The 14,450-nt window shown below is 39.0% G+C and overlaps 1 protein-coding gene across 1 annotated transcript in view; it reads left to right on the top strand.

Moving 5' to 3' along the window:
* Positions 1 to 9,917, top strand: part of THSD7B (thrombospondin type 1 domain containing 7B) — a 1,126,819-nt gene extending 1,116,902 nt beyond the window's left edge. The window contains exons 28-29 of the mRNA XM_067742059.1: positions 376 to 463; positions 8,750 to 9,917. Coding sequence (XP_067598160.1) covers positions 376 to 463; positions 8,750 to 8,831 — 170 coding nt within the window. The 3' untranslated portion in view covers positions 8,832 to 9,917. The remainder of the gene's footprint in view (positions 1 to 375; positions 464 to 8,749) is intronic.
* Positions 9,918 to 14,450: the final 4,533 nt, after the last annotated feature.

Genomic DNA, 14,450 nt, shown 5'->3' with positions numbered 1-14,450 from the left:
TTGGTTCTATTTTTTTAACTCCAGCAGATAACAAGTCCAAAATAATATATACTTGTACACATATGTATATGTTTTGTAGTACTTTTGTATTAGAAGTATATACAAATGAAAATAAATTCAAACTATCCTGCCAGTTGTTAGATTTTATGAAGTACTGATTTCTGGTCTTTGTTTGGCATTGTGAAAAAAAGACTATCTTACATTTTATATTTTCACCTTTTTTTTTGACATTTGATAGCTGTCACATGTGGGTATTTCCACCTATGCTTCTGACTTACGCAAATCTCAGAATTCAGCTGAGAAATAAATAATACACTAATTTAGGTAAGAAATAAAGCTTTTGTTGATAAGTTTGTTATTTTCTATTTCAAACAGATGGCCGAGTGAAAATCTGGGTTTATGGCGTTTCAGGTGGTGGTTTTCTTATCGTGATTTTCCTCGTATTTACTTCCTACTTTGTTTGGTAAGTACTAACTAGTAAAAAGTTAATATTCCATATTTTCATGGGTGGCATGTTATACTAAAAGAAAACTTAAGATCATTGGCCATTATAACAGGACCCTTGAACTCACAAATAATCATCAACAGTAGAATTGGTGAATAGTTGAAATGGGAAATCATTATCTTTATTGTCCTTGTTTGAAATAACATTCTTTTATTTGGTTTTCAAATACTATCAGAAGGTATAAGAGGCACGTCATTAGTCAGGGCTTTCCCATTTTAGAATTTTGATTTAGATCAGTACTTTTTAGCTTTAATGGCACACTGGCATTTCTTGGCACCTCTTGGGGACTGATATTTGAATCCTAGTCCCAGAGATTCTTTTTTTTAACTTTGCTTATTGAAGTATAGTTGACTTACAGTGTTGTGTTAATTTTGCTGTACAGAAGCGATTCAGTTACACATACATATATTCTTTTTTATATTCTTTTCCATTATGGTTTATCACAGGATATTGAATATAGTTCTCTGTGCTATACAGTAGGACCTTGTTGGTTATCCATTTTGTATATAAAAGCTCACATCTGCTCACCCCAACCTCCCACTCCATCCCTCCCCCAACCCCCTCCCCCTTGGCAACCACAAGGCTGTTCTATATGTCCATGAGTCTGTTTCTGTTTCATAGATAGGTTAATTTGCGTCATATTTTAGATTCCACATATAAGAGATAGCATATGGTATTTGTCTTTCTCTTTCTGACTGACTTCACTTAGTATGATAATCTCTAGGTCCATCTATGTTGCTGCAAATGGCATTATTTCATTCTCTTTTGTGACTGAGTAGTATTCCACTGTATATATGTACTACAACTTCTTTATCCATTCCTCTGTCGGTGGACATTTAGGTTGTTTCCCTGTCTTGGCTACTATGAATAGTGCTGCTGTGAACATAGGGGTGCATGTATCTTTTTGAATTAGAATTTGTCTGGATATATGCCCAGGAGTGGGATTGCTGTATTATATGGTAATTCTATTTTTAGTTTTCTGAGAGTTTCCCATACTGTTTTCCATAGTGGCTGCACCAACTTACATTCCCACCAACAGTGTAAGAGGGCTCCCTTTTCCGCACACTCTCTCCAACATTTGTTATTTGTAGAGTTTTTAATGATGGCAATCCTGACTGGTGTGAGGTAGTACCTCATTGTAGTTTCAATTTGCATTTCTCTAATAATTAGCAGTGTTGAGTATCTTTTCATGTGCCTATTGGCCATCTGTACATTTTCTTTAGAGAAATGTCTATTTAGGTCTTGTGCCCATTTTTTGATTGGGTTGTTTTCTTGTTGTTGAGCTGTATGAGCTATTTGTATATTTTGGAAATTAAGCCCTTGTTGGTTGCATCATTTGCAAATATTTTCTCCCATTCCATAGGTTGTCTTTTCCTTTTGTTTATGGTTTCCTTTGCTGTGCAAAAGCTTGTAAGTTCGATTAGATCCCATGTGTTTATTTTTATTTCTATTGCATTGGGAGGCTGTCCTAAGAAAACATTGGTACGATTTATGTCAGAGAATGTTTTGCCTATGCTCTCTTCTAGTAGTTTTATGGTGTCATGTCTTAAGTCTTTTTTGTGTATGGTGAGATAGCATGTTCTAACTAACTTCATTGATTTATATGCAGCTGTCCAACTTTCCCAACGCCACTTGCTGAAGAGACTGTCTTTTTGCTATTGTATATTCTTGCCTCCTTTGTTGAAGATTAATTGACCGTAGGTGTATGGGTTTATTTCTGGGCTCTCTGTTCTGTTCCATTGATCCATATGTCTGTTTGATTACTGTAGCTTTGTAGTATTGTCTGAAGTCTGGGAGGGTTATGCCTCCTGCTTTGTTCCTTTTCTTCAGGATTACTTTGGCAATTCTGGGTCTTCTATGGTTGCATATGAATTTTAGGATTATTCTAGTTCTGTGAAAAATGTCATGAGTAATTTGATAGGGATCACATTAAATCTGTATATTGCTTTAGGCAGTATGGCCATTTTAACAATATTAATTCTTCCCACCCAAGAGCATGGGATATCTTTCCATGTCTTTGAATCATCTTCAATTTCCTTTATTAATATTTTATAGTTCTCAGCATATAAGTCTTTCACCTCCTTGATCAGGTTTATTCCTAAGTATTTTATTTTGGGGGTGTGATTTTAAAAGGTATTGTATTTTTACATTCCCTTTCTGATATTTCTAGCCCCAGGGAATCTGATTTAAGCATCCGAACAACCTCACCACATGCAGGGATAATTAAAAGTGCCCCAGGTATTTCTAATATCCAGGCAAGGCTGAGAACCATCACTCTAGATAATTCTAGTTCTTAAATTTTCTTCGCAAACTGACCAATTTTGACCAGTTATGTTAAATTGACCAGTTGGTTCAAACAACCTATTAGTACATTTTGAATAGTAGAGCCAGCTGTTTATCTACATTGACCAGCCATGAGAGAAAATTTAACTGACTGTCCATTCCAGGAACCCCAATTTGTAAGTGACTAGTTCCTAAAAATATGTTATTCTCAGAAAATGATGATTAGCTTACTGTATAGAATATATTTTATTTGATGAGCTGGTCTTGAAACCAGACAGAAGTAAATACATTTGAATGTTTTCAAGTGTGTTGAGAATATTTTATTAGCTTCCTAAGAAGAATTTTCAAAGGATTTTAATTTTCATGAGATCAAAGTGTTCCTTTTTTTCTCTAAATCAAGATATTTATATTCATCATCTGTCTCAAACTATTTCCTTGAGAATTTTCACCCAAGTTTTAATTGCAACTCAAATCCACTCTTTGTATTTCTAGCTTGTACTTCCAAGGTTACACAGGTTTTTAAATCTTTGCTCTTGGTCAGTGAAGAAAATTAAGTGACTTTCATTTTTTCTGCCACCTATAGTGATTGAAATTGAATTTCTAGACGTTGGATTTCTATCCAACTAATATTTCCACAGTGTTGTAGTAAAAAGGAACACCTTCAGTTAATCGTTTACCCTAAAATCAAATGATTTGACCAGTTATCTTTGAATTGGTAAGTTTTGTGAGTATTGTCTAGGTCCTGTCTTAATGGACAAATGTGAAGTGGAAAGCCCTATATGAGGTTGAGAGTGATAGGAAGCATTCACCACTAAAAAAGATTAGAAGAAGGAAAAGAAGAGACACTGCTCTCAAAGCAATGGCCCAATACAGTGTAAGATAATCAGCTAGTCTATTGGTCTGTGAAAGCTTGCATGTGTTCTACTTCATAGCCACATCCCCAATTCCAGATTCTATGGTTCCTTCTTCCCTAGAATATCTAAAAAATTAAAATTTAATAACAGTCATAAATTTTACCCTTTTACATTTCTCCATTTCCTTCAACTTAAAATTGTGTTACCCTTAATCCATTCCTTCAACAATAAATATTTATTGCGGCCCTTTCTGTATAACTCTAGGTGCTGGGGATTAATTAGGTGCCTCACTGAATTCTGATGACAAACATAATATTCTGGAAAATTTTTATTATAAAAGATCAATGGAATTGCCCCTTACTTTTTTGTGGCCAAATTATATAAATATTTATGTACAGTATTTCTCATACCTATTTTTTTCATCCTCAATGCCCAGCCTTAATAATCCCCTGTTGGAAGTAGCACAGTTACTTCCATATTTGGATTCTTTACAAATGCTCCCTTCAGCAGTCTGTAGCCAGATTAATCTTCCTAAAACTTAGCCAAGTGATCAGCCCCTTTCCTCCTCAGACAGACACTCATTGACAGCAAAATGAAAGTCGTGTTCTGGCTGCCTTACCAGTCAATTAAAGTCTTCCACTATTTGAGCCCAAACAACTCTTTCAACTTCATTTTCTACTGTTTCCTTATACCCTGGTGTGTTGATAGGCCTATTTATTTATTTAGCTGTGCCGGCTCTTAGTTGTGGCATGTGGGATTTTTTAGTTATTGCACGTAGGATCAAGCTCCCTGACCAGGGATCACACCCGGGCTGCCAGGGAAAAAAAAAAATCTAATATTCATACATCAAACAAAGTGCTTTGCATAGATTGCCTTATTCAGTCTTCATAATAATCCAATGAGGCGTTGCTAATATCACCTTCATTTTAAAGGGGGAGTAAGTAATCCTCAGAAAAGTTGAATAACTTACATAAGGACATCAGCCTGGTGAAATCAACTCCAGGTTTGTCTTAACCCCCAATGTACACTCTTTCCACTGGACTTTCAATCTCTGTAGTTTCTTTGCCTTGAGTAATCCTAAAAACTCTTTAGACTCGAGGTAGTGTCTACATCTTTCACATTTTTTAGGGGCTCTTCACTTCCCAAGTAAGCTATAGACCTGGGTACAGACCTATTGATGATATCAAAACATTTACTGTTATATAGGAGCTGCCTAAAGAATCCAAATAGGTATTTTCACACCATCTATTTCTATTAAATAGCTTGCAGAAGAGTTAGAGGATGACAGTTTTGGAGATTTTATATTTTCTCCCCCAAAATAAAAAGCTTGGGACAAGAGAGCTGCTCTAATAAATATGCCAGTTGTTAGGTGTACACTTTAGATGAAGGCAATTTATGATAACACTTGGACATGTTTTTGAGAAAAACAGTCTTCTCAAGGACTGCTTCGTTCAGATATGACCGTTTGCACGTCTGCCATTAGCATTTGGAGTTTTTGAAATAATATTACTGATGCCCAGCTCCCCTGGCAATAAAGACTCATGAGGTAATTTAGTGGGGACGACCACTGGGTGAGCTGGTAGGTAATCTAGACATAGTGCCTGGAAATCACTCAGAGAACTGCAGCTATTCTACCTTGCTCAGCACAACGCAGGAAAGGGGCTCTCAAATTTGAAAGTTTGAAGGTGGTGTCGCCACTTCCGAGGCTCGGCCCTCCTGAGTAGCTGCCTGTTAATGTCTTCCGGTCTGGGGTTGGGTCCTTGTGGCTTGACTTCAAGAGCGCTGAGAAGTGCCAGCACTTGCCTGCCCGTTTACAATGAGCTCACGTTTCTGGCTTAATGGGTTGATCCTTTGCTAAAATGCAAATGGTCATGGAAGAGGTGACTTTAAAACGTGTCCATCAATGATCTCTTACAGCTGGGGCTGCATACTGGTTTTCTCCCTTGGGCCAACTCTGAAAGTGATGGTGGCTGTCAAGCAGAGTTATGAGGCTATTCCTGGGCTCAGCAGTAAACAATAATGTGATGGATAGGAGACGTCCACCGCGGGTACAGGATGCCTAGGGGTGGCGGCAGCCCACGGGCCAGGCATTGGTGGCTCCTGATTTAGTAGGAGTGAGGTGGTCACACCTTCCCCGATACCAGAGTTGAGGAGAGAAAGTGACTTACAAAATGGCTCCTAAATGAGTTGCCTAATAAAGGAAAGGGAGCAGGGACTTCGAAGGACAAGTCTCCTATTTGCTTCCTGTGCAGAGGGCAGCCTCCCACTCAGCTCTTCCTCTTAGGGCTCTTTTTAACCAGCCAGGAAGCTTTGTAAAGCCGCAGCTCCCCAGCAAAATCACCACCTTATTCAGTGCTTGCTGACTTTTAAACTCTCTAAAAGTTCTCGGATCTCACACATTCATAGACGTGACTTTAGTATCTGTCTATTGAGAGCTTACACAGTATGGATGCATATGAAATGAAGCCTTCATCACAACCATCCCAACACACACCACGAGCCACAAAAATCCAAGACCTAGATACCGGGAGCCCCCTTTCTCTTTTTTTTTTTCCTAGAGGTGAACACAGTGTTCATAATAATTCCATACCTGGAAGCTGCTATAAAAATCTGTCTCATATTTGAGCAGAATTTTCCAGGCACAGTCCTAGAGGCTGGCCAACTTTATTATTGTCTCTTTTTATGGAATTCTTTCTTAGTTTACAATGTTGTATTAGTTTCAAGTGTACAGCAAAGTGATTCAGTTGTACACTCACACACACATCAGTTCTTTTTCAGATTCTTTTCCATTATAGGCTATTACAAGATGCCGAGGAGAGTTACCTGTGCTATGCAGTAGGTCCTGGTTGTTTACCTAGTTCATATAGAGTAGTGTGTATATATTAATCCCAAACTCCTAATTTATCTCTCATCCCCCCATCCACTTTGGTAACCAAATATTATTGTCTCTGTAAAGATCCAGCCATCTCTATCCCTCCGCCCCAGGACTCAGCTCTCCCATTTCTCTGTCAAACAGCCCTTAGCAAATGCCAAATAGAACAAAATAATGTCATTTGCAGCGAACGGATGGACCTAGAGATTGTCTGATTTACTTCGCTCAGTATGACAGAGGAAGGCAAATATCATATGATATTGCTCATAGGTGGAATCTAAAAAATGGTACAAATGAACTTATTTACAAAACAGAAATAGAGTCACAAATGTAGAAAACAAGCTTATGGCTACCAGGGGGGAAAGAGAGGGGGATAAACTGGGAGATTGGGATTGGCATATACACACTACTATATATAAAATAGGTAACTGATCAGGAGCCTGGGCCTGGCAATATGACTAGAGACACTGGAATATACATATATTTAATATAGGTAAAGTTGAATGTTATTCAGATAATTATGCAGCAACTGCTCTTGAGAAGCGGAACAGACCTGGGAAACGGGAAATCATAGGCCACGCCTCTACAGAGAATTTAAAGCATATTTCTTCCTCCCCTCTGCTGAGAGGCAGGTGTTTGCCTGCAGCCAGCACTCAGCAAGTCATACACTGAGCACCTGCTACACGCTGGGTGCTGGGTAGGGACACAGTAGGATCTCTGTTTCCTTGTAGTTGTAATTTACCTCTTTAGCATCTATGAATCGCTTCAAACATCAAAAAAAAAAAATTTCTCCTGAATTAGAACCTGAGTATTTTAACCTAGGAGATTCTCCCTACAACCATGTTATCAAACATCTTTTTCTTTTGTGGTAAAATTCACATATCAAACAATTCTCTAATTTAACCATTAAGTGAAAGATGCCAGACCCAGAAGGCCACACCTATAGTATGATTCCATATGAAATATCGAGAATAGGCAAATTTACAGAGGCAGAAAGTTGATATGTGGTTGCCAGGGACAGAGTAAGAGAACGGAGAGACCCTGCTTAGTGGGACCAGTTTCCCTTTAGGGTGATGGTTATGCAACACTCTAACACAGTGTTCGAAATGCCAGCCAGTTGTACACACTGAAATGTTTGTTTTTAATTTACATTCACTCGAAGTATAAAAATTAATACATACAGACAAAAACGTTTCCACCAAGTGCCTAATTAATGAATTAGATAGAGGGAGGATGCACTGAAGGGTTAAAGGCATTTGTCCTGTGTGTTTCAGGTGCACTTAGATTCCAGGCTGTGCCACTCACGCAGTGACTTTAGTCCTTCACTGTCAAGTAGCAGTCATCCTAATGCCTCCCTCTCAGTGCTGTCCTGGGCTTTATTGAGATACTTCTGTAAATCCTCAGCACAGGGCTTGGCACTTGATGGCTCCCCTGCTGCTGAGGACAACCCGAAGAGAGCTGAGCTCTGAAGTCACAGCAAAGCCAAAGCACTGAGGAGGGAAGGGAGACAGAATGGTGGGAGGTGGGGCACTGTGTGGTAGAGTTCAAACTATAAATACTCCTCAACTGAGATTCACGCACACTGAGAATCAAAGAGCGTAATGCAGCATGTTTCGCCCAGATCTGGGGCATCACTGTGTGATTTGGGAATGTAACTCAAGTTCAGCTTCTCTCTCTGTGAGAAGGAATGGCAGCCCTCCCTGATCTGGCAACACGGTTGACCTCAAGAAGAACAGAGACCAGGGAGAATAGCTTTGGCTGGTGCAGAACCAGTGAAATTTTCCTGACTGACAGGCTCTGGTGACTCGGCAGCTAGATGTCAGGATTCAGGCCAGAGCAGAAGCGTGTTTACTCGAAAACAAGAGCAGAGTAAGGCTTGGGAGTCTGGCTGTTCTAGCTACTTATGATGTTAAACATCTGTGCTGTGGAGGTCGTAGTAGTTCAGGAATTAGCAACAGATATTCGCATTACTGCATATAAACAAAGGAAAGTAGCCTTTACCAAATTCATTGTTTCCGCTAAACCATTTTTAAGATTTTGGAAAAAAAAAAAAACCAAAGGCTTCTCCTAGTTTAAGGGTCAAAGTACACCAATATTCCAAAAAGGAACCCACCAGTCCAGAGAAATCAATCTTTTGTCTAACCACTTGAATTTCTGTACCTCACAATTGTGTCTGGCACGTGAAACAGAGCTCTGTGAACTTTCTTTATCTCAGGAATTCTTTTCGCTTTACAGCAAGAAGCCAAAACCACATCAAAGCACACCTCCCCAACAGAAGCCTCTGACCTTAGCCTACGACGGAGACTTAGACATGTAACCTGAAGAAGAAATCCAAATGTAGACATCAACTGCCTTAACTGCTTTCTCTTTTGTAGCTCTCAGAATTCTCAGTTTTTTGAGGAATCTCATGATGCGTTATACGAGGCAGGATACAAATATTGTGAAAGTAATATTGACTCAACTCCACTTGGACACGGAGTCAAGGATTGTTTTGTCTGCCATTTTGCTTTCAAGTTGTTTGTGGGTGTGTTTAATTCTTTGATTTCCCCAAGGGACCTGAAAACCCTTCTCTTCCTGCTTGGAAATGGGAAGAAGAAAACATGATGGAATTCCCACAGACTCGAGTATAAACTTTATCCTTAGCAGCATGATGACAATCCAGAGGAAAGTCCAACCAAGGCATTTACTGTAAATGATGAGTCGCCTGACACTGCATTGTTATGCACTATGTTAGTGCAAATCCTTATTCTTCCCATACTTCAACACTGAGTTTTCTAGAGCTTACATCAGTTCAAAGACTTTCAAATTGGATTGCTTATTTTCATGAACATAGAGAGAATGGGTTACCATTTCAGAAATTCTCTATTTTGTTTTGTAGCCAGGGGGACGATGGTACTTCATGGGTTGCATCTATTGAAAACAAATGGAACGTGTGTAATTGCTGGACTAGATGAAAGCTAGGTGGTTTTGAATGAAATGTGTATTGAATGTTAGGGTGTACAAATGAAGTAATAGGTGGTTATATTGGAGAAAGAGGTAAATTAATTATTTCATCACTAAAACTGTGTATTTGAACAAAAACTTAGCCATGTAGATATAGTATTAACCACACACAGTTGTAATTCAGTTTAATGATGAAAAACGCTGCTTTTGTAATTTCAATTTTCTTATTGACTATTTATAAATTCTTTTTCTGAATTTAATTATCTGACCTCATTTAATATATATCGAACGCTGATCCTGTTTGTAGCAAGTCTTGCTTTTATAAGGTTTCAAAATCTAAAACAACACATGAAAAAGCTGAAACCATTTTATGAAGATCGATGTTTGTAATTGTAGATGTTGGAAAGTAAGACGGTGCCCTCTTGTGGTATTGACTTGTATTTATAGCAAATAAAGTGCTCAGGAGACTGAAATGTTAACTGTTGCAGACTTCTTATTCCCTCCTGAAGAGCCCATGCTTCGACGAAAACAGCTTTAATAACAGATTCCCTATGTCACTGTTTTAGAGGTTGACAGCTGAAATCACTGACAGAGAAAAAGGACTCTTACCCCACATTCTCAGCACTAATGGTTATGCTATGAAATGGAGCCAAGCATGATTACACAGAGTAGCTTTGAAGGAATATTTAAAGCTTAGCTAACATTAGAACTGCTGTAATAATAATGCAAACACTGACATGTAAATGAACTGAGAGGCCTGAGAAAATGGAACTGTTTGTTAGAAATGTGATACGATGAGCAAGATAGAGGATGTTTTTATTTATACTAGGACTTTTGTTAACCATTTTAACACTAATTGATTTTCTTCAATGGCACCACGGTTTTAAATGAAAAAAGTACATGAAAAGAGAATAGCTTATGTCAATACTGTGGTTGAGGAAACAGCTCCTAGAATTGTCCTTTCATTAGTTCACTTTAGCTAAAGTTTCAGTAGTCTTCATGGTAGTTCAAGAGACCCTGCTTCGGAGATCGAATCCTAGCTGTGCCCTTTACTGCCTGTATGAGCCTATGCAAGGATGACAAATTGTCTCTGCCTCAGTTGGTTGACTCACAAAGTGAGATAATGAAATCACTTTCCTCCTTAGGTAGACATTAACAATAAATGTAAAAGGGGGTTCTGGTTCAAGATGGCGACACAGAAGAATTCTGAACTCACCTCCTCCCACAGACATGCCAAATCTACAGCTACCTATGGAACAGTCCTCCAAAAGAAATCCAGAAACTAGCCGAGTGACTCCTACACATCAGGCACACAAGAAAAAACCCACATCAAAATGGGTAGGAGAGGCTGAGACACCCGTAAGCCCCACCCCTGGTGCAGTGACCCTCATCAGGAGACACAATCCCCAGCTTCTCTCTGAGAAGTAAAAGGTTTGAACCCCACATTTGGCACCCCAGTTTTTAAGACCTGCACCTGAGAGACAGGCGTTCAAAACATCTAGCTGTGAAAACCAACAGGGCTTGTGACCACAAGACCCACAAGGCCCTAGTGAACAAAGAAACTTCTTAAAAAGCTTGCATGGACTCATTGTGGGCACCTTCCAGGGCCCAACACAGAGCCACCCAACTGAAAAGTGTCCAGAATTTCTGTGAAAGAGGCCTCTTTGCATATCTTAAAGCTTTGGCCTGAAGGGCAGATATCTAATTTAATCCACATCTAGGGGCTAACTGAAATACTCTCCCAAGGCCATGGAGGCTGGTGGGAACCATCTTGGAGCTCTCCTTCTGTCTTACCCCAGGTCCCCAGCATCTCCGGGAAAGGAGCTTGTTCACACATCTAGTGCCCTAGTTTTTACAGCTGCCAGCCAGGCATCTGGGCATCCTGAACATCTAACTCTGGTAGCCAGTGGGGCTTACATTAGCCCACACATTATTAGTCCCACAGGGCTATAAGAGAAACATTTCTTAACCAGCTTTCCCCCAACCAGGGCACAGCAAGGTGGCAGCAGACAGAAATGCCCAGTCATTCCATGAAAGGGGACTATTAGCTTTTCTTTATAGCTGTCTTCTGAAGCACAGGCATACATTTAGGAGCCAACTGCAATCCTCTCTGGAAACCAGAAAGGCTGGTGAGTGCTATCTTTGGGCTGTCTCTCTACCTCACCCCAGGTCACTGGTATCACCAAAAAGGAGCTCGTACACATGTCTGGCACCCCAGCTTTTGTGGCTGCTGCCTAGTGGACACATCCCTTTGAGCCTGGCTCTGGCCAGTGCAGTCTGTTCATGGGCTCAACATGATAGCAAACAAAGAGACAGTTCTTAACTGTCTGTTACCCCAGGGCTAGGTGCAGAAGGGACAGACAGAAATGTCCATCTCCCAGTCTTTTTCTGGAAAAAGTATATCTGCAGAGTTTAAAAGCTGCTGCCTGAGGACCCAGCATCCATTCAGCCTGAATCTAGGTGTTATTACCAGAAATCCTCTCATTTGGAACACTGACGAGTCTTGGCAAACCCTCAACTACTGGTAGCCACTAAGAACAAAGTAAGCTAATTGGACAATCAAAGAGGTTTGAGAGAGAACCAAGAAAGGTCAGGATTGAATGCAAAGGTTCATGTCCTACAAAAAGCCACTTTTTCAAGACTGGGAGAGATGGCTGTTTTATCTACTCCATAGAAACCAGCAAAGAGAGTCAAAGAAAATGAAAAATCAGAGCAATGTGTTCCAAATGAAAGAACAAGAAAACCCCTCAGAAAAGACCTTAATGAAATGGGAGATAAATTATTTACCTGATAAAGAGTTCAAAATAATCATCATAAAGATGCTTATCAAGGTCAAGAGAATGCATGAACAAACTGAGAGTTCCAACAAGAGACAGAAAATATAAGACCATATAAACAGAAGTCACAGAGCTGATGAATACAATAACTGCACTAGAAAACAGACTAAAGGAGGAGTTCAACAATGGATGAGATGAAGTGGAAGAATAGATCAGCAAACTTGAAGACAAGACAAATTTATTCAATCAGAGCAGCAAAAAGAAAAATAATGAAAAAGAGTGAAGAAAACCTAAGGGACTTACAGGACAAAATTAAGTGGAGCAAGATTTTCATTATAGGATTTCCAAAAGAAGAGATGGAGAAAAGGGCAGAAAACTTATTTAAATAAGTAATGGCTGAAAACTTCCCTAACCTGAGGAAGGAAACAGATGTGTAGATTCAGGAAGTCCAGAGTGTTCCAAATAAGATGAACACAGAGAGACCCAAACCAGGACACATTATATTTAAATTTTCAAAAGTTAAAGACAAGGAAGAATCTTAAAAGCAACACAAGAAAAACAATTCGTTACCTACAGGAACCCCATAAGAATATCAGCAATTTTCAGCAGAAACTTTGCAGGCCAGAAGGGAGTGGCATGATATATTCAAAGTACTGAAAGAAAAGAACTGCCAAGAAAGAATACTCTACCCAGCAAAGTTGTTCTTCAGAATTAAAAGAAACATAAAGGATTTCCAGACAAGCAACAGCTGTCTGGAAGCAAAAAGCCACGAGACAGGCCTTACAGGAAATGTTAAGGAAATTTCTTAAGCTGAAACAAAAGGACATTAATTAGTAACAGGAAAATGTATACAAATGTAAATCTTACTGGTAGAGGCAAATACATAGTAAAAGTGAGAATAATCTAATGTGGTAAAGTTGGTGAGTTAATCACTTAAAAAGGTAGTATGAAGGTTAAAAGACAAGAGTAGTAGAAATATAACAGTTTGTTAATGGATATGCAAGATAAAAAGGATGTAAATTGTGAATTCAAAAACATAAGATGTGGGAGGAGGAGTAAATATGTAGAGCTCTAGAATGTGTTCAAACTGATGATATATGAACTAAAATAGACTGTTATAAATATAAGTTGTTATATGTAAGCCTCATGCTAACCACAGAGCAAAACCCAACAGCAGATATACTAAAGAGAAAGAAATTTAAGCATACCACTAGAGAAATCAGCCAATCACAAGGAAACAGAGCAAGAGTAGAAGAAAGAAATGAATTAGAAAACAGGCAGAAAACAATTAACAAAATGGCAATAAGTCTATATCAAAAATTACATTAATGTCTATGGACTAAATTCTCCAGTCAAAAGACAGAGTGGCTATATGGACTTTTTTTTTTTTTTAAGCTTGCCTATATGCTGCCTATGAGAGACTCACTTCAAATATTAGGACACACAGACTAAAAGTGAAAAGATATTCCATGGAAATGAAAACCAAAGGAGATCTAGGGTAGCTTCAGTTATATTAGACAAAATAGACTTTAAGCAAAGAACTCTAATAAGAGACAAAGAAGGTCATTGTACAATAATAAAGATGTCAATTCAACAAGAGGATACATTTGTAAATATTTACGCACCCACCATAGGAGCACCTAAATATATAAAGCAAATATTAAAGACCCAAAGTAAGAAATCAAGAAGAATACAATACTAGTAGGGGGACTTTAATACCCCTCTTACATCAATATATAGGTCATCCAAATAGAAAATCAATACAGAAGCATTAGCCTTATGAGACACATGAGAGCAGATGAACATCACAGGCATATAAAGAACGTTCCATCCAAAAGCAACAGAATATACATTCTTCTCAAGCACACAAGGAACATTCTCCTGGATAAATCAGATATTAGGCCACAAAATAAATCTTAATAAATTTAAATAGATTGAAATCATATCAGGTGTCTTTGACAGGAACCAATTATAGAGAAAACTGGAAAAGTCACAAATATGTGGAAATTAAACAACATGATACTGAACAACCAAAGGGTCAAAGAAGAAATTGAAAGAGATCAAAAAGCATCTTGAGGGCTTCCCTGGTGGTGCAGTGGTTGAGAGTCTGCCTGCCGATGCAGGGGATGTGGGTTCGTGCCCCGATCCAGAAGGATCCCACATGCCGCAGAGCGGCTGGGCCCGTGAGCCATGGCTGCTGAGCCTGCGCGTCCAGA

This window comes from Pseudorca crassidens, chromosome 6, assembly GCF_039906515.1.
Source record: "Pseudorca crassidens isolate mPseCra1 chromosome 6, mPseCra1.hap1, whole genome shotgun sequence".
In the NCBI taxonomy this organism is placed as follows: domain Eukaryota; kingdom Metazoa; phylum Chordata; class Mammalia; order Artiodactyla; family Delphinidae; genus Pseudorca; species Pseudorca crassidens.
Note: the sequence above shows the minus strand (reverse complement) of the source record. Positions and strands in the feature narration are given on the sequence as shown.